At 44.6% G+C, this 27,999-nt stretch overlaps 2 protein-coding genes across 5 annotated transcripts in view; one reads left to right on the top strand and one right to left on the bottom strand.

Moving 5' to 3' along the window:
- Positions 1-27,999, bottom strand: part of NCL (nucleolin) — a 405,499-nt gene that overhangs the window by 337,889 nt on the left and 39,611 nt on the right. The gene's annotated exons all lie outside the window — the stretch shown is intronic.
- COPS7B (COP9 signalosome subunit 7B) lies at positions 20-27,844 on the top strand. Of its 4 annotated transcripts, none has more exons than XM_050751150.1 (8): positions 4,740-4,919; positions 6,938-7,115; positions 9,729-9,804; positions 12,253-12,341; positions 15,005-15,207; positions 17,459-17,564; positions 19,776-19,828; positions 26,102-27,844. In XM_050751150.1, the coding sequence occupies exons 2-8, from the start codon at positions 6,954-6,956 to the stop codon at positions 26,232-26,234; spliced, it is 822 nt and encodes a 273-aa protein (XP_050607107.1). In that variant the 5' UTR covers positions 4,740-4,919; positions 6,938-6,953; the 3' UTR covers positions 26,235-27,844. The 4 variants fall into 4 exon arrangements, with proteins under 4 accessions (XP_050607109.1, XP_050607107.1, XP_050607106.1 ...); XM_050751149.1 differs by having other exon boundaries at positions 19,761-19,828; XM_050751151.1 differs by lacking the exon at positions 19,776-19,828 and having other exon boundaries at positions 26,102-27,335.

Here is a 27,999-nt window from a genome sequence, read left to right as displayed (position 1 = left end):
ACTCGGGGGACTACAGATCCCAGCGCACCACAAAGAGGTCCGGAGACTACAAATCCCAGCATCCTCTGCACTCGGTTCCTCTGTAACTTAGACTCCAGTGTGCCGCGCAGTGTGCGCAAATTCACAAACCCGCCCGCTGAGTTGGTGGTTTCGGAATCCCGAGACTTGAAACCCAGCGGGAAGACCCTTCTCACCGTCAAAAGAAGATGACAGCCCGCAGAGAGTTAACTTCTGTTTACATGGAACTCAGACATCTTCTGCAAATCATGGTAAGGCTGCTAACAACAAACAAAAACACTGATTAAACCGTGAAAGATAACAAAATGACTTCTTCAAATCGTGCTTGTTGGTCTGAGGCGCCTTTTACGTGTTTTTCAGGGGTTTTTGCTGTATTCCTGCTTTGGACCGGGAGAGCTATGGATTGTATACTCAGAATATCAAAACATAAAGGGACTTTGCTAATCTACCCCGTTGTTACGTATGAGGAAATTGAGGCCCAGAGAGGCGAAGGGATTGGCCACAGATCACAGCAAGTTCGGGCAGAGTTAGAATTCAGCCCTAAGTCGGCTGACCTGCAGTCTGGACTCTTTGCACCACACTAAGGAGGTGATATTTTTAGCAGCATAGCAATGTGAATTATTCTCCTTGAACAGTTTTCCTATCCAGTGTTGAAACACCCAGAATTAGGTAGCATTTATTTGGTGGATTTCTTTCAAGTGAGGAAGTGTGATATTTATTTTCAGCCTAGGTAGGACTTGGTGTTTTGTTTTTTGCCACTCAAGGTGACATTTAATGTGATTTCAGGAAGTAGGTAAAATTGCAGTGTGAGCCACGGTTTCCTTGGAAACCTCCTCTGTCCTTCTCTTGGCCTTCCTTCCTCTGCCTGTCCCCTCTTTCACCCATCTGGGAACTCACCCAATTTTTTCTTCCATGTAATTCAATAAATACCTTTTCAGCCTGTTATTTGTCAGGCACTGAGTGGGTAAAAGGTGAAGGACATGGTCACTGCCACCAGGAAGATAAACATCTATTTAGGGAAATAAGGAGACTCCACTGAGATTCAAGATGGAGTGTGATAAAATGGCATAAAAGAAACGACATCAGAATGCTAAGGAGGCCCTGATGAAAAGGTTAATTGCAGCTGGCAAAACTTTAATGGAGAAGGTGGCATTTGGACTTGAAGTTTTTTTCCATGTTAAAAAAGTTTTTTTTTTTTTTTTTTTTAAATGAGATGTGACATACAGTATGGGAACAATTTTTGCATAGGTATACACCCTTGTCCCCACTACCCAAATCAAGATATGGAACATTTCTAGCACGCCTAGTGTTCCTTCCCAATCAGTATTACCTCCTTACATATTGAGATAATCACTCTTCTGACTGTATCACCATAGATCAGTTTTGTCTGTTCTTGAATTCCAGTTAAATGTAATAATACAGTATGTACAGTATGTGTCTGGCTTTTTTACTTTATCAATATTTTTGTGAAATTCATCCATGTTGTGTGTAGCCTTTTAACTGCTGAATAGTATTCTGTTGTATATATATACCACAATTTACCTTTCCACTGTTGGTGGGCATTTGCGTTGCTATTTTTTGGACTATTACTAGCAAAGCTGTAGCGAGCATTCTTACATGTTTCTTTTTGTAGACACTTGCACCCATTTCTAGGAGAGGAATTGCCGGTGTGTAGGGAGGTTATGCACATGATCAGTGATAGTAGACATTGCCAATTTTTCAAAATGATTGTACCAATTTACGCCTTTGCCAGCAATATGAAAGAGTTCTAGGTGCCTCTTATCCTTGTCAACACAGGATTTTTGTTGTCATTCTTCTTAACTGTAGCCATTCTGGCTGAATGTGGTATCTCATTAAGGTATTTATTTACATTTTTCCTTATGTTGAGCGCCTTTCAATATGCTTGTTGGCTAGTTGAACGTTGTCGTTCCTGAAGTGCCTATTCTTTTCCCAACTTTAAAAAATTGGGCTTTTTTTTCTTATTGATTTGTAGTTCTTTACAGTCTGGATATAGAGTTCCTTGATACATGCTTTGCAGATATCTTTTCCAAGGCGTGGCTTGTCTTTTCACTCTCTTACTGGTGACTTTTGAAACAAATTATATTTTTGAGGGATGGGGTCTCTGCTATGTTGCCCAGGCTGGAATGCAGTGGCTATTCACAGGCACCAGCATTGCCCACTACAACCTCGAACTCCTGGGATCAAGTGATCCTCCTGTCTCCGCCTCCCAAGTAGCTATAGTAAGACTTTAGGTGTACTCCACTGCATCTGCCAAGCAGAAATTCTTAATTTTAACATAGTGCAATAGTTCCATGTTTTCTATTATGGTTAGTGTTTTTTGCATTGGATTTCAGAAATCCTTGCTTTTAGAGTTGGTAGGTTTTTTACAGGCTAATAAAAGAGCATTCCAAAAAAGAGCAAGCTTGAGCATAGGCCTGGTGTCTGAGAGGGATGGTATAAGTTGTGCCGGGCATGGGAGTTTGGACTGTGAAGGGGGTGGGGTGCGACAAAGCTAGAGGACTTAGGAGGGAGGCACACTTGGAAGGGCTTTCACTGCAGCCATGGGCTGGGTGTGGTGGCTCACACCTGTAATCCCAGCATTCTGGGAGCCAAGGTGGGAGGATCACTTGAGATCAGGGAAGAGCAGCTTCAGCAACACAGAGAGACCCCATCTCTAAAAAAAAAAAAAAAAGAATAAATTTGCCAGGTGTGGTGGCCTGCACCTGTAGTCCTAGCTACTTGGAAGGTGGAGGTGGTAGGATCCCTTGAGCCCAGAAGTTCAAGGCTGAGGTGAGCTATGATAGTGCCACTGCACTCCAGCCTGGGTGACAGAGTAAGACTCCGTCTCTTAAGGGAAAAAACCCAAAATACTAAGTCCAAATTGCAGCCATGGAGTCTGGACATTATTCTGGAGGAAGTAGAGGCATTGCTGGAATTTCTATGAAGTCAAACTAAACTCTGTTGTCTCCCTCTCAATCCCATATTTGTCCCTCCTCGTCCATAGCCCTGTTCACTTAACACCAGTTCCAGACAGCTCTGGTCTCCCAGGACAGAATCCTGGGTGCTATGCTCCCTCCCTCTCCTTATATTCAGCTGGTCACCAAGTCTTATAAATTCTACAGTCTAAATGTCTCCAACAGTGTCCCTTCTTTTTCAACCCCAATTGCTACTCCCTTTGTTTTTGTTTGTCTTTTTGAGATGGAGTCTCAATCTGTCACCCAGGCTGGAGTGCAGTGGCACAATTTCGGCTCACTGCAACCTCTGCCTCCTGGGTTCAAGCAATTCTCATGCCTCAGCCTCCAGAGTAGCTGAGATTAGTAGTGCATCACCATGCCCGGCTAATTTTTGTATTTTTAGTAGAGACGGAGTTTCGCCATGTTGGCCAGACTGGTCTCGAACTCCTGACCTCAGGTGATCTGCCCGCTTTGGCCTCCCAAAGTGCTGAGATTACAGGCGTGAGCCACCGCGCCCAGCAATTGCCACTACGTTTGTTCGAGATCTCACAATGTCTTATCTAGAATAAATCGGTCCCCTCACTGGAGGTTTTCCCTGCCTCCAATTCTCTCCACATCCAATCCATTCCTAAAGCACCTAGCATGATCACTCTAAAAAGGCAATTAATTATTCATACCTCTTCTTAGCTTAAAAAGCCTAAGTAGTTCCCCAGTACCTGGCATGTGGATTCCAAGACCCTTGATGATCTGACTCCAGCTCTGTACCCCTCATTTCTCACTCTTGAAAACCCTGGGGTCAAACCACTCTGGGTTTCTTTTTGACATCAGTATATGCTGCACAGTGCAAACCTCTGTGACAATGGGCACTACTCCCCTTTTTGCCCAACCTCTTGTCTTCTGTGCTTCCAAAGTGTTGTCATATCTTCCTCATAGCATTTAACACATTGGAACTTTTGAGGGGAAGAACTTCGTTTTATCTTCATATAACTTTCCAGGACATAATAGGTGCTAAAGAAATGTTTTTGAATAAATGAATGAATTAGTTGGTGCTAGGCTCCTTTGCTTTTGTCCTAATTTCTGCATTCTAATGCACAACAGGCAAATAGGGCTGTTTTTCTCTCTCATTTTCAAGACCTGAAAGACTGGAATGTATACAGGAATCAGTTTAAGTGTTCAATGATGTGGCATTTCTTAGCCATCTTCCCCGGGGAGTTGGTAAGCACCAGATGCAACGCTATCAATGACATTTTGGTCATAGAACCTTGTTGGCTTAACCCATCTCTTGCTTATTTTAAAACATTTTCTGAATAGAGGTAAAGAACATGGTCTTCGGCCTCAAATAGCCTGGGTTCCAAAGCAAGCTTTGTCACTTTCTGACTTTAGGACGTAGTTAATTCACCTGAAAAATGGGAACAATAATACAAGCCATAGTTATGAGAATTCAACGAGATAATGCATGTACTGCACCTGGCACATGGAAAAACGCTCAATAAGTGGTAGTTAGTAGACTTAATGTATCTCCGTGCCCAGGGGTAGCGCAATAACCATGGGGAGCTCCTGAGAGACAAAACGCAGCCTAAGGGGAGGATTTGGGGCCCGGGAGGGCGATGGCGACGGTTGGGCTGCAGTATCGACTAGGCCGCATTCGTCTCCTCGGGCGCCTAGCCACCCCGTCCCCGCCTGGTTCCCGGGCTGCAGCCTCTTCTCCGCCCCCTCACCCCCACTTCCCCACCGGAGGTCTAAGGGAGTAAACGCGGCGGGTGGAACCTTGTGTGGGCGGAACGCGAGTGCAGCGGTGGGAGGCTTCCGGGGGAGCTGCACGGGCGACGGGTCGGCGGAGGCAGAAAAGCGCCGGACGCCGGGGTGATCATGGACGCTTGACAACCTGCGGGCAGGCGCCGGCAGGCCGAGCCAGCGACTAAGAGGACCGAGAGGTGGCTCGGACAGGTAGGAGCTAGCGAGAGGGTGGGCCGAGCGGGGCCGGCGCTCCAGGCTCGGCCCGACGATCCGGCTTAGTGCCCGCAGCCAAGGAAGCCCGCGGCCGTGCCCGCCCCGCCCCCGCCTTGGGGAGCGCGCCCCGCGGCTCCTCACTCCACGCCTGCGGCCCTGCTTGGAGCATACCGCCCGCGGCGAGGTCTGCTGCAGCTTGCGACCCTCAGCATCAGTGCTGTGGCTGTCTTCGCTTTCCCATCCCCAAAGGCTGCCCGTTTGCCCCACTCCGGTCCATCCAAATAGCGCCCTCCCCTGACGGGAATTTATCTCCGCTCTGTGCCTAGCCTCTGGCCCTCCCACTCCAGAAGAAAGCGACTGTCTCCATCTCTTTACATTCTCTGCGCCCACAGGCTTTGCTCCTTAAGCCGAGATCTTTTGAAGGGACAAGTTTCTCTCCATTTCCCTACCCGCTCTCCACCCCCACCTCCTAACATTCAGTCTCTTGGCAGAGATCCCTATCTGTCTCTTCACACGGGTCCTCCTGGAAGGACCTTTTCGCTCCTCCTCTCTTGACCATCACCGACCCTCCTTTCTTCCCTATTCCTTCCCTTCTGCCTCATATCCTCTCCTCTTCTCTTTTCCCTTTCCCTTCCCTCCTCAAAACCCGTTGCTCCCCAGCACGTCACTTTTTTTTTCTATGTCTGACCGGACCTTCTTAGGTAACCCTGAGTGAGGCGACATACTTGTTTCTGTAATACTGTGGAAGGTTAACTATTATGTGTGCCTGCCAACACAAAACTTAGTTTCTCTTTCACCAAACTATTCTTCGAATTGTTCTTTGCTCCACTCTACTATACCGTCTTTCGTTCATTTTGTCACGCTGCTGTAATATGTATCATTCTTAGAGGAGAAATCTTACCTGGAACTCCTGTACACTCAGCTTGTAATTAGATTACACAGTTGAGGGACCCTCCTGTACTTAATGTCTTCGGAGCGCTTATAGAATATTTTCACTGTTTTCCCAAATCTTTTTATTGTTTTCTTGAGTTCTTTTTACACATTCTGAAGTCACGTTTGGTTAAAATGTCGTATCAGGAGGAGGCCGAATACAGGGATTTTCCCCCATGGTCTTACACAGCATGCATGTTCTTAGTTTGGGTATGTCGCTGTTTTTCTTTCAAAATGATGTCTCCCTCTACCTGTGCTTACCTGACTTGATTAAATAAGACATCTTTCTTGTTTGGTTTTTTGTTTTCCTTATCTCTCTGGCTGTAGATGGGATTCTGATGACACAGTGGGAGCTGTAACTGATTGCTTTTGCTTACATCTGGTGCCTCTGGGTATAGGCAGTATCCTTTATTTCTTAACCAGAATGTGTAAACGAGGTGGATATAAAACAGCTGCTGAGAAACTCCTGTGTTTTTCTTTAGCTCCTGGTCAGGTTTAAGGACTTAGAAGGTGTTGCCTCTGGAGGAGGGGCAGGTGGAAGTGAAATGACTTTTACAGAGTGTGTTTCAAACACCAGAATTTAGTAAAAGATCCTTTTAACTCCAGGTTGAACTCCACCCATCTCCCAAGGTGGTAATTGCATCTGGACTCAGGAACTGTTTTTTTTTTTTTGTTTTGTTTTGTTTTTTAAAAGACAGTCTCGCTCTATTGCCCAGTCTGGAGTGCAGTGGCGCGATCTTGGCTCACTGCAACCTCCACCTCCTGGGTTCAAGCAATTCTTGTGCCGCAGCCTCCCGGGTAACTGGGACTACAGGCATCTGCCACCAGCCTGGCTAATTTTTGTATTTTTAGTAGAGATGGGGTTTTGCCATGTTGGCCATGTTGGTCTCGAACTCTTCACCTCAGGTGATCCACCCACCTCAGCCGCCCAAAGTGCTGGAATTACAGGCATGAGCCATTGCACCTGGCCTGGTTTTTCTTTATCAACACTATAAAATTAAAGTATTCTGGTGTTTGATTCAGCACTAAATAGGCATAGACTTTGCAAAGGAGAAGGAAGAATGACACAATTTTCTTTTGGACAGATTTCAAGGCCAGAGAATGGCAGGGGAACAGAAACCCTCAAGTAACCTCCTGGAGCAGTTTATTTTATTAGCCAAAGGTACCAGTGGCTCAGCCCTCACTGCTCTCATAAGCCAGGTCTTAGAGGCTCCTGGAGTGTATGTCTTTGGAGAACTTCTGGAGCTGGCCAACGTGCAGGAGGTAAGAACGGTTTTCAAACAATTTCTCTCTCTTTGTTCTGAGACTCTCTGTAATTCTCCAGGTTTCCAAAGAATTTCAATGCTGAAGTATTGTGAACCTGTGAGGTACCCTATTGAGAGAGGGATGGGAATTGGTGGGGCAGAGGAAGAGATTGAGAGGATATCCTTGGGTCCTTTTATCCAGTATTTTTATCTCAACTTGGGTAAAATTAGATTGTTGCTAATAATAATCTAAAAGATAGTAAAAAAGTCAAGTTGATCCTGATAAATTAGAAAAGTGCTATAAGCATGGGCTGATGTTTAATAGGGGTAGATTCAGGCATTCTTAGGGACCAGAAACCTCCAGTGCATTATCGATAAGGAGGATTGGTCAGGGACACACAGCAGAAACTTACTGCTATTGAACATAAAATGGACATGAATAGGAGTGTATTTTTCTTGTGGAAAAGGACAGTGCTATGCTAAATGTGTTAGATATGACATGAAAAGCTAGGACGTAGTTCATTTTACGTGTTTGCTTGCTTGTTATTAAAACCTTGGGTATCCAGTTTTGGTCATTGTGCCTCAAAAATGAGAAGATCCATTGAACAGAAGGAACAAAGAGATGTAAAGCAATCTATACTTCTCCACCTCTACTTCCCACTTTGAACATTTTTATTTGTTTATATTCACTTACTTGAGAAAAGTCTGTGAGCATCTTTATTGCTTTGTAGGGTGGAGGGTCATACTCAGGAGCTTTTGGTGGATCGGTGGGGCAGGTGCCCTTCCTCTTCATCCTCACAGGCTTCTGGCTTTGCAGGCTGGTGCTGGCTCTGTGGAAGGCTGCCACGCACCGATCTGGGTGGTGGTACCTCTTGTGGAGCATGTGCCGGATGCTGTTGAGAGTGGCCCTGCAGTTCTTGGTGGTGGCGATTTGCATATAGGAGGTGGTTTGCTTTTGTTAGGCAGTTTATCACCTTCATGACCACTACAACACCTTTGCTGTTGGCTCCACATCCACAGTCAGTTTTAACAAAAGGAGTTGCCGCCTTCAGGTTGTTGGATTCGGAGCTGTGTGTCCGCCTTTTCCTCTTGATGGGGAAACTGCAGCAGTTCCCCACAGCGCAGCCATTTCAGGTGCCCACTTATGACTCCTCTACCTGTGATGGTCAGAGATGAGAAGAGCCACTTTTACTTTTTCATTGTAAATTTTTATTTAATTTCAGGCTTGCTTGCCAAACTGTAATCTCTGTGAGGAGGTCTGTAGTGCTCAACATTGTTTCTTTAGAGCTGAATACATAGCCTGACACACAGTAGGTTTTCAATAAAAATTTAATTTGCCAGAAGTGGAAAATGAGTTTTATGAAGAAAATTTGAGAGAACTGGGTTCGTTTTTCAACACAAGAGATGACCAAAGGGTAATATGTTCCTTCAGGTTCATGAAAAGCCTGCATGAATATGCCAAGTAGTTGTTTTGTAACTGTGGAAGATTGGCTAAGAGGAGATGGTTGGAAAGTAAAGCCAGAAAGGCTTTATTGATTTAGGCCAGGGGGAGAAGTGTTGGAGTATCTGCTCTGGAGAAAATACTCTTTTCCGGCTAGTTTTATGTGTCTGAAAAGTGGGGGCTAGATTGGATGGTCTTTACCAGGTTTCTTCCCCTTCTGATTCAGGGACTTCAGGAGGTTTGTGGTAACCTGAGAAAGTAGCCTGAGGTATTAGGATGCTGGAGTTCTCCATAGGGTGCTTGGCAGACCGCCTTTATCTCTCCATACATTGCGTTTTTCCTTATGTGAGCTGAGAATAAGCTGGTTGCCTTTCAGTGATCTGAAATTATAGATGCATTTCTTGGAATCTTTATTTTTTTAAAGGCTAAAATTGAGTAGTACCGCTATTCCTGTTTAGAGGTTACTGGGCTTGGTAAGTTGGAAGGGTAACAGGAGCACGTTTGTGATTTAAAAAAAAAAACAAAAAACTCACCAGTTAACGTAATTGACAGCAGAGAAGTTACAGGCAGAACAGTGGCTCTTTCGTTTTTCTTCTACACATGGCTTTTTGCCATCAGCATCAGTGAAGAGTAAGTAATTTTAATGAACATTTTGATTTGGAGCAGACTGATACACTGGTTTTCTGTCCCAGCCTGGCTTTCTGTCATGCCCTGTGATGTGCTGGTCTCTCCCAGGGTTCATAGTCCACATGTAGTCCTGAAACTTGGAAGCAACCCTGAGCTTTGTTCACTTTGGGTTAGTGGTGGCTCATGCCATACCTACCAAGCTAGTATGTAGATATGGCTGCTGCAGTCTTTGTTTTAATGCAAATAGAATCTTGAGAAGATTTGAACTCCTTCCAATGCTTAATGCTTTGTATGTGTGTGAGAGAGAAAAGCAGTTCCTTGGGCATGCTGTGTAGAAAGTAAAACATTCCTGAGGGAGAGATATTAAATTTGGGGCTTTAGTAATCTTGTTTATTTTTTCCCAAAGAATCAGAGTTGGAAGAGAGACCCCAGGGGCCAAGTAATCAAATATTACAGAATAAACAGCCATGGCATCTTTGACACATGCTCACCCGTCCTCTGTTTGAACACTACAGTGATTGGTAGACAGTTTGGTCTGTGGTGAACTTTTTTTTCCCTCCTCAGCTTGCGGAAGGAGCTAATGCTGCTTATTTGCAGTTGTTGAACCTGTTTGCCTATGGGACATACCCAGATTACATAGGTGAGTTGGTGAAGATCCTTCAAAAGACTTGTCTTAATTATGTTGCTCAGTTTGGAAGACCATCAAGGTTTGAGATATAAAGCATGGGGTAGTGGGGAGACTTCTTGACCTGGCTGCCTCCCATTTTGCTGTGCCTGGTAGGTGACCTCACAAAGGGAATTTTCCTTCTCACCTTTTATATTCTAGTGGGTAAAATGGGGACTGTGTGTGCTCATCCACAAATGTAGCCCTTGTTTATTTTCCAGACGAGATTCTTGAGGACTGGTGTTTGTAGGGCTCTTGGAGTGCCATGAAGTGTCAGAATACCCACCTGTAGAATATTTCAACATTTTAAATATTATCAAAATAATACCAGCATATTGAAGAAAATTTGGAAAATAGATTTTTAAAAAGTCACTCATAGGCTGGACGCGGTGGCTCATGCCTGTAGTCCCAGCGCTTTGGGAGGCCGAGGCAGGCAGATCACTTCAGGTGAGGAGTTTGACACCAGCCTGGCCAACATGGTGAAACCCTGTCTCTACTAAAAATACAAAAATTAGCTGGGTGTGGTGGTGGGCACCTGTAATCCCAGCCACTCTGGAGGCTGAGGCAGCAGAATTACTTGAACCTGAGAGACAGAGATTGTGGTAAGCTGAGATCGCACTGCTGTACTCCAGTCTGGGCAACAGAGCAAGACTCTGTCAAACAAACAAATAAATAAATGTCACTCATAGTTGTATTTCCATCAGACATTTGGATGCTGGACTTTTTTGTGCCCCTTAAGTTTGTGTTTTGTATTACATAGGTATAACTATGTATATAGTTTTATGTCTTGCTTGTTTCCCACTTATAGACATTTATCCATATTTTAAGTCTTTGTAATATTTTTAATATTTCACAACCTAATATTTCATAATCTACTTAGCCTATTTTCTGTTGTAGGGCATTTGAGTCATTTTAAATTAGAATCTTAAATATTAGGATGAGGTATTTGTGTGTCCAAACACTAACTTACCTTCTACCCAAACCATTTTTTTCTGGCTTTCCTACCCTTTTTTAATGGTATGACAGTAGCCTGATACGTAGGGTCTTCTCTATGATATCCCTGACTTCTTCTTTCTCCCTGGTCACTTCTACTTTGTGCGGCTCTCAGACTGGACAGTTTGCCACTTCCTGGTACACCACATTTTTTTCTGACCTTCCCTTTGTTCCAGGGAGTGTGTTCTGTTTTTCTGTCCTCGCTTACTAAAGAGGCAGCATTGCAAACTCTGTTACCAGACTGCGTGTAGCCAGCCTGGCTCCACTTCTACTAGTTGTGTGTTCGTTGACAAATTAAGTAACCTTATGCAGCTCAATTTCCTCGTCTGTAAAATGGGAGTAACAATACAAGTCCGTTATTCCTTACCTACATTCCTCGAAGCTACATGTTTCAGAATTTAGAATTTTTGGGACTTTAAAAAGGTAATATGCGCTGCCTTTTTATGTAACATTTTCAGAGGAATGTGGAAACAAGTGGGATAAAAAGCCTGTCTCCGTTCAGGTCCAAAATTCTCAGCAGGTGAATTTCAGCACCATGCTTAAGGAAAAAAAATCAGTTTGGATTTAGTTTGTTGGAATCCAGAATTATGGTTAAGGAATTGAGGACACTTGGAATTTTGTGGGGTGGTTGTTAAGATGAACTGGATGTGTGTATGTATGTGTGGACCTATGTGATCCATAAGATGTAAAGCTTGCTATTTATGTTAGCTGCTGCAGCTGCTGCCCTTGCTGTTACTATCATTTATGGTTACTATTGAAATTTTGTCTCTTCCTCGAGGCTCAACTCAAACTCCATCTTGTCCATGAATTCTATCTCCTGTACCTCCCAAATGATACTGTTCTCTTTCTCTCTCCCCCTCCCCTTTCATCTCTTTCTCTTACCCCTACCTCCTCCCTCTCCTTTCTTCTGGTAGCTTGTACCTTTCTTCTGGTAGTTCTGCTTTGCATTTGTAGCTATTGAAACATCTGGTTGTAAGACCGAGGACAAGTCCAGGGCCATGAAGTTGCACACCTCTAGGTGGTTGGTGGCCCTGGAGCTGTGCCATGCAGCAACACTGGCAAAGCCCATCTTATTCATCCTTGCTTCTTCTCAGGACAGAGTATGCACACAACAGATGCTCGATGAAGATATGTTTAACTTAGCTGAATGTCACAAGGGGCACAAATAGTACTCCGTTAAGATAATTGCCACATCATTTTGCTTGTTTGCTTTTTAGGAGACTAAACTCTGTTTGTAGAAACTGAGTCTTTTCTTCTTTGGAAGTACATAGTCTTCCAAAGAAGACAGAAATATTTGCCAAATGAATAAGTGCAAAGTCATGATAGTGATTCAGTAGTAGATTTGGTTTGGGGAGTTGTTGAGCTTATTCCATAAAAGAAATCCTAATTTTATTTTGTGTCTTGATTTTTGTGGTGGGTGGGACTGAGCAGCCAACAAGAAGAGCCTGCCAGAACTGAGCACAGCTCAGCAGAACAAGCTGAAGCATCTTACCATCGTGAGCTTGGCATCAAGAATGAAGGTACGGTCCTGAGCCCTCGCTTGTCTTCCTCCTTATCCCAAGTCAGCTGTCTCATTGGCATCAATGAGGGAAGTCCCAGCTGCACATAGGAGAGTCACATCATAAATGCGTAAGATTTGCTCAACAGAGGAAAAGATAAAATAGTGTAGACAAGTACTCTCCATTCCATACAGGAAAAGTATGCCCAGCAGTGATTGACTCAGCAGGTCTCAGTCCTGGCATGCTATGGTGCTGCATGTGGCATGAGCATTTTGCCATATTAAGGGGAGACTGCTGGTAAAGATATACATTTTTCAAATAGCAAGGCATCTCAAGGCAAGTTAATAACTTTATCTCTTGCTCAGTGCACAGTGAACTGCCCATCCTGGAGGAAAAACTTGCTATATTGGACTAGCTAGAATTTTTTTTTTTTTTTTTTTTTTTGAGATGGAGTCTCACTCTGTCACCCAGGCTGGAATGCAGTGGCGTGATCTCAGCTCACTGCAACCTCTGCCTCCCAGGTTTGAACAATTCCCCTACTCAGCCCCAAGTAGCTGGGATTACAGGCATGGGCCACCCTGCCCAGCTAAATTTTTTTTTTTTTTTTTTTTTGAGACAGTGTGTTGCTCTGTCACCCGTGCTGGAGGGCAGTGGTGCAACCTGGGCTTACTGCAGCCTACACCTCCCAGGTTCAAGCAATTCTCCTGCCTCAGCCTCCCGAGTAGCTGGAATTACAGGCACCTGCCACCATGCCCAGCTAATTTTTATATTTTTTAGTAGAGTCAGGGTTTCATCACGTTGGCCAGGCTGGTCTTGAACTCCTGACTGCAGGTGATCCACCCACTTCAGCCTCCCAAAGTGCTGAGATTACAAGCATGAGCCACCATGCCCAGTTAGATTTTTAATATACTGCTTTTCTCTGGGATTTTCAAGGGTTTATTACACTAATTGGAATTTTGCCTCACATGCTAACTTTAGACCCTAACCTTGTATAAGATACCAACCACTCCCCTATACCTTTAAGTCCTCTCCCACAGTTGATTTAGAAGAAGCTTTGCAGCCAGCTGCTCATAGCCATTAATAATGAAGGTCCAGATTTAGTTAATTTATAGTTGATTTTGGCTCTCTGCCTAATCCCAGTCTAAGTGTCTAAGTTTCTGTGGGACTATGCCTTTTAAAAAATTTGGTTTTAGCATTTCCCCTCCATGATTGAGCTTCAGAGATAAATATATTTCTTTCTTTCTTTCTTTCTTTTTTTTTTTTTTTTTTTTTTGGGAAGACAGAGTTTTGCTCTTATTACCCAGGCTGGAGTGCAGTGGCATGATCTTGGCTCACTGCAACCTCTGCCTCCTGGGTTCAGGCGATTCTTCTGCCTCAGCCTCCCGAGTAGCTGGGATTACAGGCATCTGCCACCATGCCCGGCTAATTTTTGTATTTTTAGGAGAGACGGGGTTTTACCATATTGGCCAGGCTGGTCTCAAACTCCTGACCTCAGGTGATCTGCCTGCCTTGGCCTCCCAAAGTGTGGGGATTATAGGCATGAGCCACCTACCCGGCCTTTTTAACTTAAAAAAAAATTTTAAATTGAGGCACGGGTCTCACCATGTTGCCTAGGCTGGTCTCAAACTCCTGACTTCAAGTGATCCTCCCATCTCAGCCTCCCAAAGTGTTGGGATTACAGGTGTGAGCCACTGCACTTGGTCTGTCTTGTTCTTGGATTGCAATTTCGGTTGCTGAAATCATTTTATCTGATCTAATGACACATTTCTGATTCTCAGCCTAGCATTTCAGGTGGGAGGGCTATTTTGTTGGGAAATGAGGACCTGACCTTTTTTCTTGTCCTGATTGTGGACTTCTCAAGTGTAGTAAAGAAGTAACAGTGACCCTTTTCCTCATTTCTGCAACCTGTCATTGTAAGTCCACCCACCGCCCATGGATATCTGTGCCTTTAGCCATAGAAAACCCTTCTAGGTATATTTGCTCTCTTCTCTGTATGTATCTTCCTCGTGTTTGTTTCTACAGATTTGATCATTGTGTTAATGTTCAAACTAGTAGTGATGTGGCAAAGGATTTGCAGAAAACTGGAGTCTTGGAGTCATGTAGAATGTTGGTACAGCCCAATAAAGAACTATTGTTGGGGAATTCGTATTGGTTGTAAGTGTCTGAGAAAACAGATACAAACTTCAGGATGATGTCTGAGCTGGCAGTACCTGTTGGCCACCTATAGGTAGATGTGCTGGCCTGCAAGTTTTTTTTTTGTTTTTGCACTCTGCTGGGCAAGTAGCCAGTTCTTTCCAGTGACTGGGATCTGCTGGAGATTTATGGTGATCTGACAAAGTCTGAAAGATTCCAGAAGGTGGCAGAGTGGCATATACTCAGTAGTTCCCTTTCTCTCCACTGGTACAAGTTTTTAGGATCTCTGCAAGTATGCTGCAGCATGTGAAATCTGAAGGCTGGGGAAAGCCAAGGAGGCAGAGAACCAGGAGGTTGCTTTCTTAGATGTCGTTGGGTCTTCTAGGTCTCATGGTTCATTTATCCACCTCTTGTTGCCCTAGCTATTAATAATTACCACTAGTCTGCATTTCCCGAGCCTAGAGGCAGCTGTTGGCTATGTGAATAATACCTGCATTTTCGCGAATGCTTGCCAGATGGTTTTTATAATGATCACATGGCCTTATCTACAGTGTATCCCCTACTCCGTGTTGCTGAAAGACCTGGAAATGCGGAATCTTCGGGAACTAGAAGACCTCATCATTGAGGCTGTCTACACTGACATCATCCAGGGCAAGCTGGACCAGCGAAACCAGCTGCTGGAAGTGGATTTCTGCATTGGCCGTGACATCCGAAAGAAGGATATCAATAATATTGTCAAGACCCTGCATGAATGGTGAGGCTGAAAGGAGGAGGGAGATATCTAGCATGTCTTTTGTGCCTCTCCTTGCAAAAATGTGATTTCCTGGTGTCAGCTGAGGGTTTGGGGTGGGCCTGTGGCTACCTGGGAGCTGGGGCTTAGTGAGCCAGAGAGTGGGGCTACATTTGTGATCACAGCTGTGCAACAACAGGAGTCACTTCAGGCCTCCTGGTGCCTTGGTTGTGAAATAGTTCTTGCCTTAAATGCAACTGGGAGCTATTTAAAAGTGGGCTATAAAACGCCCAGGGTTAGCAGGTGGAGTCTGTGTGTCCTAGCTGTGTGAGGCTAGTCCTGCCCTTTCCAAACTCACACTCAGGTTTGACCAAACTCAGGAAGGCTAGTGTTTGTAAAATTCTTTGTTTTTATTATTATTTTTTCTATCCCTGTTGAAGTTAACATGTTTATAAGATTCTTTGGATAAAAGAACTTATGTTCAAAATCAATAACATATTGGGCTAATGTTTGTGAAACACCATGAGGGACATGGAAGACAAGGAGTAGGTCATTTTAACTTGGAATACAACTCATACAAAGAATATTTGATAACTATATTCTGGTATATAAAAAGCATTGGGACATTTGCGTTTTCTCTGTTTTAATGGAATTTGATATTTACAAGAGCTGTCACACGTTCTATGAGGATTTACTGTGGAATGATTTAAATTATTTGGGGCTTATAAAGTCAGATGGACTGATTGGAGAAGTTTTAGCTCAGTTTTGAAGGAGTACCAGGGTTAGAGTATACCTGGAGGTGAGGAGAGTGTGTTCCCAGGCATGCACATGGCATGTTGGGAGCTGTGAAGCAGAGCCAGCGAGCTTCATGCACAGGTTTGGGAGAGAGAGAATCTCTGCTTATCCCCGAGGAAGCATATCCATAGAGGAGCAGTGCCACTTTGACTCCTTGGGGCCTGATGCCCCCTGAGTTTCCCTCACTTCAGCTACTCTTACACCCCAGGACATGTGTTGCTCACTCCTCACCCCAATTTCTGTCTCAAGTGTAGCCCCAAACACCTCTGTACAACATCTGACACAAGCGGAAGTTTTCAATAGGTTACAAAACTTAGGATAAATAAGAAATAAACTTAGAAATACCCCAACACGAAAATGGTCTGGCACACGAAATCTAGTTTCTGAACCTGCCAAAAAATTGGCTGTCCTATTCTGTTTTTGACATGGCTGACACAGCTTTTTATGTCCATAGTCTGGTTTCCTGTTTTTAAGCCCCCAAAATGTTTGACATGGAGGTGCCAGACTAACTGGTTACCACAGGATGTTTACTAGTAGAGACTCTTACAACTCATGTTTAGGCGCTGGAGGTAGATTGAAACAAAATTGATAGGCTGAGGGGTACCACATATATGGCAAAATGCTCACACTGTTGGATCTTAAGTGGAGGGAATGGGGATATTCATTGTAGTCTTTCAACTTTTTCGTTTTTAAAAAAATTAATAGTGGAGAAGATAAAATAGGGTTATGGCAATTAGGAAGCAACTTAAACTTCTGAGAAAAGGAGGAAACTTCAAAACAGGATGCTTTTAGAAAATCTTTTTTTTCTGTTGAGAAAACTGTTGAGAAAAGGACTACTCAGTGCCATCTATAAAATCTATTCTACCTTTTTTTTTTTTTTTTTTGAGATGGCGTTTCACTCTGTCACTCAGGCCGGAGTGTGGTAGTGGTGTGGTCTTGGCTCACTGCAACCTCGGCCTCCCGGGTTCAAGCGATTTTCCCGCCTCAGCCTCCCAAGTAGCTGGGATTACAGGCGCCTGCCACCGCACCTGGCTGATTTTTGTATTTTTAGTAGAGATGGGGCTTCACTGTGTTGGCCAGGCTGGTCTTGAACTCCTGACCTGGTGATCCACTCCCCCGCCTCCGCTGGCCTCCCAAAGTGCTGGGATTACAGGTGGGAGCCGCTACCCCTGGCCTGTCCTACCTTCTTTAATCGTATGTGCTACACAACCATCTTCCATGAGATACACAGTTGAGAATTAAAGCTGTATTCTAAGAAACTAGCCCCAGACTACCATATTTGTCTCCTAATGTCCTGCATTATGTATTTAGAAGTACTTGTCTTTGGGCGCGTATGAATGGGCAAGAGATGTGGCAGAGAGAGTATTAAAGGAGGTCCCTGTAAGATACTGGGGAGAGCTATTGGGGGAGGAAGATTTCGGAGCCTGGAAGAGACTTCCCAGGCCATTCTGCAGCTCAGGGCTGGTGTTCTCCGTTGTAGGTGTGATGGCTGTGAAGCAGTTCTGCTGGGCATCGAGCAGCAAGTTCTGAGAGCCAACCAGTACAAAGAGAACCATAACCGAACTCAGCAGCAGGTAGAAGCAGAGGTAAGGAAGGAAAGGAACGTTTGTTTCTCTCTCCAGGGCATACCTGTTTATTCCTTTGCAGTGTTTATGTTTTTGTTTTACGAGTCTTGTTGTAGATGAAACGAGCAGTCACCAACAAATGGGCCTGGGTTAGGTGCTGGGGTACAGGGATGAGTGTGACACGGCTCCTACTCTTGGTGTTCTCTGTTTTTTCCGATTCCTCGTCAGCATAGGGTGATCGATCAGGCTTTGAGAACAGAGAATGTTGTAGTTTCAGTACACATGTACTTTGCAGCTGTAGAGCAAAAGAAAATGAGTTTGGGGATGGATCTTAAAAATGGATAGAAGGATGGTGATAAGTTACCAGGTAGAGTGGAGGGAGGGGTACAGCTGGGCAGGGGCATGTGGGGCTTCAAGGCCCTGGGAATGTTCTGCTTCTTAAGTTGCGTGGTGGGCACCTAGTTTCATTTTATTCTTTTTGTCTGAACTGTACATATATATTATAAATGTGTAAAATGCGTGACATATTTCATATGGAAAGAAGAAAGGGATAAAATTTGGCAGATGAGCTGCAAGTGAAGTTAAAAGGATGTAAGCGTGGTTTTATGACACCTGGCTGTTGAGGAAACTTTTAGCTTCTTGGACAGATGTAGGCCCCAGCCTTTGCGTTATGGGCATTTGTGTACGTGTAACCTGACAAATGAAGTGACCTCACTTCAGAATTTATTTGGAGCCCTGAAGATCAGAAGCACTGATTTTCCGTAGCATTGGAAGTTCTTTTCTAGGGTGGATGGGGTTTGAAGTATTAATGATGCTTAATGAATTTTGAAAATCAGGTGTCTAAGAGTATGGCAGAGTGGGACCCAGAATTGCAGCTAAGAAGCATAAGAGATGAGTAGATGTGCCTTTCAAAGGGGGATTTGTGAAATTTGGAGTGATTCCCTGTACTGTTATATGCACTTCTTGAAAATAAAACCTGTATCCTATTTGTAAGGCGAGCTTCTGGTCCCATGCCTAACCCATAGTAGGTACTCAGATGTTCAACTGACTATTTCTGGCACACCATGAAAGTGTGTCAGTGGACTGCTGCACTCTGCTTTTCATGAACTTGAGCTAATTTTTTTGAATACACACACACACCACCCTATATACGTATACTCTGTGGATGTTCAATTCATAGACCATGTTTAATCCTACTAGCCAAGGAAGTATGAGGCTGGGTGTAGTAACTCACACCTGTAATCCCAACACTTTGAGAGACCGAGGAGGAAGGATTGCTTGAGTCCAGGAGTTCGAGACCAGCCTGGGCAAGGAAGTATGAACTACATTTAACAGCCCAAAGCAAAGACAATTAGGAAAATCAGCCTGCTGTTTTTCTAATAAGCTGTGCAACCACCCTCTTGATGATGGTGGCCTTTTCTCTTGGGATTGAGGTCTGAACAAAGTAGGAAGGGCTGACCACTCTCTCCTTTCTGTTTATTCTTCCCTATAAATCAAACTCTGTACAAAGTGAGGTTGGGAGGCTAACCACACTACCGAATATTTGGTATCAAGGTCATTAACGAAGGTGAATGATACTAGTTTTAGAATGTGAACTGTTCACGTTTATTTTCATGATAAATAGCATCCAACAAAAGAAAGGTGGGTGTGCACAGAGCTATTGTAGACACTTGGCTAAAGTTTGAGACACTGACTAAAGTTTGAGGCACACCGTGTAGTTACACAACAGTGTAGACTCTTTAAATTTTGGTTATTTAAACACAGAGGATGGGTGTGTGCACTAGCAGAGCCTGGTGCTGCTAGCAGGTGGCGGTAAGGATTTAAGTTTGAGAAAAAGAAATCTGAGGAAAAGGCCAAGGCCACCTCCACCACCAATTAAAACAATCTATTGACGTAATAATCTTTTAGAAAATCTGAACCAGACCAGTATGGTCTGTTCCCTGAGCATGGCCAAAGCTTAGGGCCTTGTCATTTTTCCCATTTAGCAAATGCATGATCTCGCTGCTAAGTGGTGGAGGCTGCTTGCCACCTACTTGAGGCACACGGAAGGTACTCACCAAATAGCTACTGACTTGAAAGAAAAAGAAGTCTACGAAGCACCAGGGTGATTCTGTCGTATTCTGTTTGTATTTATGCTTCTGTTACCCTTGGCCGAACTTTTAAAAGCCGATTTTGTCAACTGATTGGTGATCTTTTCTTTATTTGTCGTTAAATTAGATTGCTTGTTTTCAGAGGGAAAAACGTGAAGTCCCCCTCCTGAATCTTATAACAACAGCTTTCTTCTGGTGAGTTGTAGCTTTAAGAGCCCTCCTTACTGAAGTCAGCCCTATCGCAGACTGTGGAAGAATATTCTCTCCGTTTAGGCTTTTGTGGAAACCCATGTTAGTTCTAGTTCCAGCATACCTGGGGGACCATTATGAGCTGTTTCATTATTTCTGAGAAAGCACTGTGGTGGGGAGGTAATACTTAGAACATTACAAAGCACTTCCACATTTAAATTTGATTTTGGAAAGTATTTTCTTTTTGAAAGACTGTCTCAGTCTATCACCCAGGCTGGAGTGCTTGGAGTGCAGTGGTGCACACACAGCTCGCCGCACCCTCAACCTCCTGGGCTCAAGCAGTCTTTCCACCTCAGCCTCCCAAGTTGCTAGGACTACAGGTGTATGCTACCACACCTGGCTGATATTTTTCTTTTCTTTTCTTTTTTTTTTTTATGGAGAACTGGGTTTTGCTGTGTTGTTCAGGCTGGTCTTGAACGCCTCACCTCAAACTATCCTCCGACCTCTGGCTCCCTCTTTGTTGGGATTACAGGCGTGAGCCACCATGCCAAACCCACTTTTTTTTTTTTTTTTTTTTTTGAGATGGAGTTTCACTCTGTTGCCTAGGGTGGAGTGCAGTGGTGTGATCTTGGCTCACTACTGCAACCTCCATCTCCTGGGTTCAAGCAATTCTCGTGCCTCAGCCTCCTGAGTAGCTGGGATTACAGGCACCTGCCACCACGCCCAGCTAATTTTTGTATTTTTAGTAGAGACAGCGTTTCGCCATGTTGGCCAGGTTGTTCTTAACTTCCTGACCTCAAGTGATCCGCCTGCCTTGGCTTCCCAAAGTGCTGGGATTACAGGCCTGAACCACTGCACCCGGCCTCATTTTTCTTTATATTTGGATGTGCCTATGTCTGATGTTATATGGAATGTTAATTTATAACTATTGCTACGTTTACAAAGTAGGCTATATTCCAGTCATGGAGTTTGTAAAGTGTAACTGGACAAAGTAAGCTCTGTTTTCCATTATGTAGAAAATCCCCTAGGAGTTAGTGACAATCTTGAGGTTTATACAGTGCACCAAAAGTATGCTTCCTGGTGCCTCTTGGAGAGGGATGCTCTCTCCGTCACCCAGTTCTCTTTTTCTTTGTAGCACTTTTCCAACTGTGCACTGCATTTCCTCTCATCTGCCTTTCTTTGTGCCTCAACTGAAGGAAGGTTTCCTGTCACAGGAACCTCTTTCTCCTTTTGCCTAAATATTTAAGGTCTCTGATGGAACTAGGCTGCATTTTTTCTAGCAGTGCAATCCTACTTGAAAATTTCTGAGGTTCATGTTTTGAGGAGCCTGTAAGCTAGGCCACTGGAGGAAGAAAGTCATTAAGGACTCTACCAAATTTAGATAAAAGAAGACAAGTCTGTGGGGATGATATTTGTTATCAGTTGAAGGGTGGCTCTGTGGAAGAGGAATTGGAATTCTTAAGAAAGTCCACAAGGCCAAAATGCGTTTAATTGGTTGACCTACCGGAGTGGCCAATTTGGAGTCCTAGAAGGAGCTGTCTGCACTTACAACTGCCCAGCTACTGGAAGAAACTAGTTGACTTTTTTTTGTTGTTGTTTTTTGTTTTTTTTGTGTGTTTGAGACGGAGTCTTCACTCTGTCGCCCAGGCTGGAGTGCAGTGGCGCAATCTCGGCTGACTGCAAGCTCCGCCTCCCAGGTTCATGCCATTCTCCTGCCTCAGCCTCCCATGTAGCTGGGACTACAGGCGCCCGCCACTGCACCCGGCTAATTTTTTGTATTTTTAGTAGAGACGGGGTTTCACCGTGTTAGCCAGGATGGTCTCGATCTCCTGACCTCGTGATCCGCCCATCTCCCAAAGTGCTGGGATTACAGGCGTGAGCCACCGCGCCCGGCCCGAAGCTAGTTGACTTTTAAGATCCCCTTTCTCTAGGAGAGTCTGTCAGTGCTTCAGAAGTCTCATTTATGAGTTGTGTGTTATAAATGCAGCGGTAAAGCTGACTTGAGCAAAGTGTCTCTGTAATGGATCCCAGTGTGAGGGCCATGGCCCTGCCCTGGCCCAGGCTGGGCCTTTGTGGAGGATAAAGGGCTCATTTCCTAGGCTTAGAGACTTGCCCAAGAAGCCCTCCTTTCCTCTGCAGGATGTTTACATTTTGCCTCAAAGTGGTAACAACTGTAGAGGACTTAGATTTGTCAGCAGTCTTATTGGAGGAATGAGGTGTATGCATCTGAAACACGAAGGAGATGCAGTGGTGTGGGAGGCCATCGAAGAGTGAGAGGCACTGCCAGGCAAGTACAGGTTGAAGGGTGGCAGATCAGTGTGGGCTGCAGCAGTCAGGGCAGGTTGTGTGGACCTGGTGCTCAACTCTCCAGGCAGGATCAGAGGGGCGACCTGGGGAGGAGCAGAACACCCCCCACAGGGTACATAAAAACAGAAGGGCATAGGGGGAATGACTGCTTCCAAGTGTGGTGTGGGGGACGAGTGTGGCTGAGATGGCTTGAGTGCGGGGCATGTGTTGAGGAGTAGGAAGGAAGGTACCTGATCTTGGTATTTCAGAATTGGAGAAAAAACCGAGTTTTTCCCTGAGCCAAGTCTTATTTCTTTTTATTGCATATCAGGGTTACTGACACCTAAAAAAGCTGAATGAGAGAGCAGTTTGTACAGGACAAAATTGCTTGAGGAAGTAAATAGGCATCTGAATGACAGGGGAAAGCGTCCATGCTTCTGTCTACTTATTTGCTCAAAAGCTTTTGACAGGATCTTGAATCTCAAAGGCTTTTAAACAGAATCGAGTCACCATGAGAGAGGGAGGCTGCGTTATGGTAAGGAGTGGCAGTACAGAAAAGAAGAAGGCTTACCCTTCTGTGACTGCAGAAGGGTGATGCGCAGGCTCCCTCGGGACCAGAGTGAGAATGGTGAGTTCATGGCTTTGTGAAGGAGAGGCGTTGGAAGTGTTGAGCTTTGAAAAGAAAAAGAGTAAAACAGCAAAGCCTTTGGGGGTCGGTTGAACTGGTCAGTTGCTGAGAGGCTGGCAGCGGAGCATTGCCTTTGGTGAATGTGCCACAGGCAGAGTTTGCTCCTTGGCTGGCAGGTCAGGGACTCATCACTCAGCCCAGCCATAGATACTCTGAGTCCAAACCTAGTCCAGATCACCTTGGGCCACTCTAAAGAGAGAAATAAATGCCGGTGTTACTTTCTGATAGACCGGTAATGACTTTATGCTACAAAAACACAGGTGAAGCAGATTGAAAATATAACCATTATTTGGGGATTAATGTCTTTTCCTTACTCATGCAGGGGTTATGAGACTGTCAGTAAATCTAAGACATGTTAAATAATGTAGAAAACTATTTGTAGTATAAGCTGATTGTTTAGTAAAAATTATTATACAAATAACTTGAGGAAATAAGGCTAAATAGTGTTTATCAGCCAAGATGAAATTAGGAATTTTTTTTGGTTTTGTTTTTAAATTTCTAATAAAGCTGTTTTGCCAAATGGGAAAGGTAATTATTTGCTTGGAAAGATACCGTTTTGGAAATACAGTCCTTGAAACAAAAACTTGTTAGTTTTCTAATGTCTGTCTTGATTAAAATTTTGTCAGCTTTTGGGGAAACCTTAAAACACATTCCCTCGGTAATGTTAAATTGCAGGATCTTCTTTGGAAGGCACAGGTAACTGACATGCAAATAAAGTCAAGTCACGCCCTTTTTAACCTCGTATAATCTTCTGGATATTTCGAAAATATATCAAATTGAAGAAGCCTTAGAATGTTATTTTATAAAGTGGTGTTTCCTGAGAAATCAGATTTCTTAATTTTTCCTCCAATGTCATAAAAATATGCCTTAGCTGGGATGACAGTATGTGTCTGTAGTCCCAGCTACTTAGGAGGCTGAGGCAGGCAAATTGGTTGAGCCCAGAAGTTTGAGGCCGGCCTGGGCAACATAGCAAGATCCTATTTCTATTAAAAAAAAATGCCTTAAAGTAAAACAAATAATATCTCTTTTATCAGAGAAAGAGATAAGCCATTGACTTGCTCCAGATCATTCACTCACCACCTTGCCAGGTGACTCACTGAATAAGATACACCAAAGCAGCAGTGAGCCGCTGGGAGGGCGAGATGCCTCAGATTCTGGGTTCCCAGATGGTGTTTTCTTGTCTGGCAGGACACTGGATAAACCCAGAGATGACTCCCCTCTCTGTTTATTTTATATATATATTTATTTCTAGGCACTGGGTCTTGCTGTGTTACCCAGGCTGGAGTACAGTGGTGTAATCATAGCTCACTGCAGCCTCAAACTCCTGGATGTAAGTGATCCTCCTGCCTCAGCCTGCTGAATAGTTAGGACTATAAGCGTGTGCCACCACACCAGGCTAATTGTTTTTGTCTTTAATTTCTTTTTGTTGTTGTTGAGATAAGGTCTCACTTGAATGTCACCTAGGCTGGAGTGCAGTGGTGCAGACATGGCTCACTGTGGCCTCTACCTCCTGGGCTTAAGCGATCCTCCTGCCTCAGCCACTTGAGTAGCTGGGACTACAGGTGCATGCCACCATACCTAGCTAATTATATATGTGTGTGTGTGTGTGTGTGTGTGTGTGTGTGTGTATATATATATTTTTTTTTTAAGGGTCCCACTATGTTGCCCAGGCTGGTCTTGAACACCTGCTCTCGAGCGATCCTCTTTGCTCAGCCTCCCAAAGTGCTAGGAGTATAGGTGTGAGCCACCATGCCCAGCCTGCCCTCTGTAATGACTGTTCCAGCCCACAGTCCTCTGTCACTCTCTCTTCAGAAAGGCTACAGTGTTGATTGAGGTTACAGAAGTTTGGGGCATGGCTCTTCCCCCCGTCTCCAAATAGTGACAACAGAAAATAATTTATGATCTAGTTAAGGTGGATTCTGTAGATGATGGCTCTCCTCCAGGAACCCAATTTTTGTCTCACTCTCATAGCATTGTTTTGTCTTTCCATTTGGGCTGTCTCTTACTCTCAAGCTCATGAGATATTCTGACTGTTCAGAAGTTTTGACCCTGACAGCTCCTTTTCACTGTGTGGAAAACTGGCTGGGTGTGGTGGCTCATGCCTGTAATCCCAGCACTTTGGGAGGCTGAGGTAGGAGGGTCAGTTGACCCTGGGAGTTCGAGAACAGCCTGGACAACATGGTGAAACCTTGTCTCTACAAATAATTTTTTAAAAATTAGCCAGGCATGGTGGCAAGCACCTGTGGTCCAAGCTGCTCAGGAGGCTGAGGTGGGAGGATCACTTAAGCAGGGCAGTTGAGGCTACAGTGAGCTGTGATTGCGCCACCATACTCCATCCAGAACAACGGTGTAAGACTCTGTCTCCAAAAAAAAAAAAAAAAAAAAAAAAAAGACTAAAAAAGCTATTACTTATTTGACTGCACAGTTCTTCCCTACCACCACCATCCTCTTCCTGCTGTTTCTTCCTCTCAACGAACTGAGGAGCAAAGGTTTGGAGCAGTCACCTTTCAGCAGGCAATATAGCAGTACTGATTCAAATGTAAAATGTAAATCCACTTTGATCTGGAAAGCTCACTTCTAGGAGTATCTTCCATAGATGTTCACAGAAGTATGCAAACGTAAACATAGAGGGCTGTTCAGAGTAGCACTGAAACCCAAACTAGGAACCAATTCAAAAAACCGGAGAACCCTCCCAGTAGAATAGGATTCACATGTCACAGAGGATATCTGTTCTGACGTGGAAAAATGTTCAAGAGCTGCTTAAGTATTTCCAGTCTGTACTTCGTTAAGTGAAAGATACGTATACTGCACACAGTAGTGTCATAGCATTTTGCTAGTACTTTTATTACATTTTCTTCATTTCTCGCTTAGTTGGCTGAAGTTCATCCTCTACTGGTTTATTCAAGAAGGGTTCATGGAGCTGTATTCCCAAAGTTTTTATGAAACTATTTGTGGTTTTATACATGAATAACAGCGGAGTGCAGAATTCTTGGGTCTCTCTTTCTTTTTCTGAGGACATTTTAATCATGACTTTGTTTCACTGTTGGTATTGTGCCTCTTTGCTAAATGGTCCCCTTCCATTTGTTTCAACCAGGAGAGCATTAGTCCCACTTTTTTGCTTGATTCATTTCCACAGATCTGCTGTGAGTAGCCCAGGCTTGTTTCTCCTCATCTGGATTTCTGAAGAGAATTTCAGGTTTTCTTGTAGAGGATTTTAGCTTCCTGTCTGAAGTGAAGACATAGTGAGAACAAGTTTTGGTGAGCACATACAGGCTGAGCACTCCAATTCTCTGTCTCCCCACCAGGTTACCAACATCAAGAAGACACTCAAAGCCACCGCATCCTCCTCGGCTCAGGAGATGGAGCAGCAGCTGGCTGAACGGGAGTGTCCGCCTCACGCTGAGCAGAGGCAGCCCACCAAGAAGATGTCCAAAGTGAAAGGTCTGGTCTCCAGCCGCCACTAGGGCCGGCTGGGGCAGCTGGCACTCACCAGGCCTGGGTCAGGTGGGGAGGGGACACCAAGGGCCCATTTCCTCCCCTCTCTACCTACAGTGAGTTCCAGACCTGCCCGTCCCCTCACCAGCGCCTCCCCACCCTGTTGGTACTGTTCCAGAAAAACTGTTAACTCCCCCTCACCCACTCCCTCCTTCCCCAGTTGTTCCCTTCAGACTCAGGGGCTCCACCGATGCCATCCCAACAGGGTCAGACACTGCCCAGCTTCCCTCCAGGAGGTTCTTGTCTCTGTGTAAGGGCTTGTGTCCCTCCCAGTTTTTCTTTTGCTCCATGTCATTTTGTCAGGCTGGTTATAAGCTGGAGGCAGCTTTAACCAGCCCCCAGGGATGATTGTGAAGGAGGCCCCTCCCCTTGTGAGGAGGGGGCGCTCCTCTCCAGCCCCTCGTACCACAGTCCTCACGATGGTGCAGCGATCTCTAGCCAGGCGTCAAGATGCGCTGCTTTCCGTCTCTTGCCTCATCCCTTGTTGGCAGCTCCAGTTCAGGCCGTGGAGGGACGTGATGCTGGGCTATGTTTACTAAACCCACGGGTTTTCAGCCTCTTAAGCCCAGCTCCGATCTCCAATTAGTTGGGAGCGCTGGGTTGACTAACCTCTGGTATCTGAGCACAGACAGAGGGTGCTGTGGGTCTGCTGGGTGGCAGAAATGGTTCCTTCCAGCGTGGCGTTCTCTTCTGGCCGCTCCTCCTGCTGCCTCTGACTACTCAGCCTTGTTTTCGGTGTGTAGGCCCCAGCGGCCCACTGGAACTGCTGGCTAGTGCTTGCTCTCCCGAGATCTTTAACTCCTCCTGGCTGCACCTGGGTAGGGATGGTGGCACCGATGCCCCTCTGTCTGCTGAAGGACCTGTTGCTGCTTCTGTCTTTTCACCCCTCCTTGGCTGATGACCCAGAGCCCTCTGATGATGGCATTCTCCTGGCAAGAGAAAAGGACTTAACTAGACTTCTGAACTTGAACAGTTTCAGGTTATATTTTAATTTTTTTTTTGTACAGGTTCTGATTCTAATACATTTCAACATGGTTTTGTCCCTCCTCGTGTCAATATTTGTTATAGACTAATCGCCGGGGATTTTTCACATGGTTGGAGGGTGGCGCGTGCGTGCGTGTGTGTGTGTGTGTGTGTGTGTGTGTAAGGGGAGGTGGAGATCCTGGACTGAAATTAAAGTTCATTGAGGAAAAAGCACATTTTACAACAAACAAATAAAGTGTAGATTTAATGTATGTGACTGGGGTTTGGGGTGCATAAGATCTTGAAGGGCTGGGATTAGGGTGGTTCAGGAAAATGTGATACTGTTTCCCCATGTTTAGCCATGGTCAAACAATGGATTTCTCCTTTTTCTAAAATGTCCAGCAACTGCCTACTGTTGATCAAATGTTGAAGTATTCTTGTTTCCTTTTTAAGCCAATCCATGTGCCCATATAACATTATGCCCAAGTGGAGAGTTCACTTTAATTTCCAAAATATGTTTCATGAAACCTCCTGTCAGATACTCTGTGGAAAAGGGGTTCTGTTGTGAAATAAATGTGGCACTTCCTGCATCCCATGTCCTCATTGGAAATTCATTACTCAGGTGTCCAAGCATTCCTTGGTGAAGAAGCCTGTACCCATACCGATTTCACCACCAAATCCTTTTGGGTGATATCTAGGTGGAACAAATCTTAGGAAAATTTTGGGGAAAGTATATTTCCTAAAA

This window comes from Macaca thibetana, chromosome 12, assembly GCF_024542745.1.
Source record: "Macaca thibetana thibetana isolate TM-01 chromosome 12, ASM2454274v1, whole genome shotgun sequence".
NCBI classification, from domain to species: domain Eukaryota; kingdom Metazoa; phylum Chordata; class Mammalia; order Primates; family Cercopithecidae; genus Macaca; species Macaca thibetana.
This window is presented reverse-complemented; position numbering and strand designations above follow the sequence as displayed.

What these genes read in the sequence shown, in the direction of transcription:
- COPS7B (XM_050751149.1), top strand. Translation starts at nt 6,954, where the DNA reads ATGGCAGGGGAACAGAAACCCTCAAGTAACCTCCTGGAGCAGTTTATT. An exon ending in GACATACCCAGATTACATAG is followed by an intron (nt 9,805 to 12,252) that starts GTGAGTTGGTGA and finishes GGGACTGAGCAG; the next exon opens with CCAACAAGAAGAGCCTGCCA. An exon ending in ATAACAACAGCTTTCTTCTG is followed by an intron (nt 19,829 to 26,101) that starts GTGAGTTGTAGC and finishes TCTCCCCACCAG; the next exon opens with GTTACCAACATCAAGAAGAC.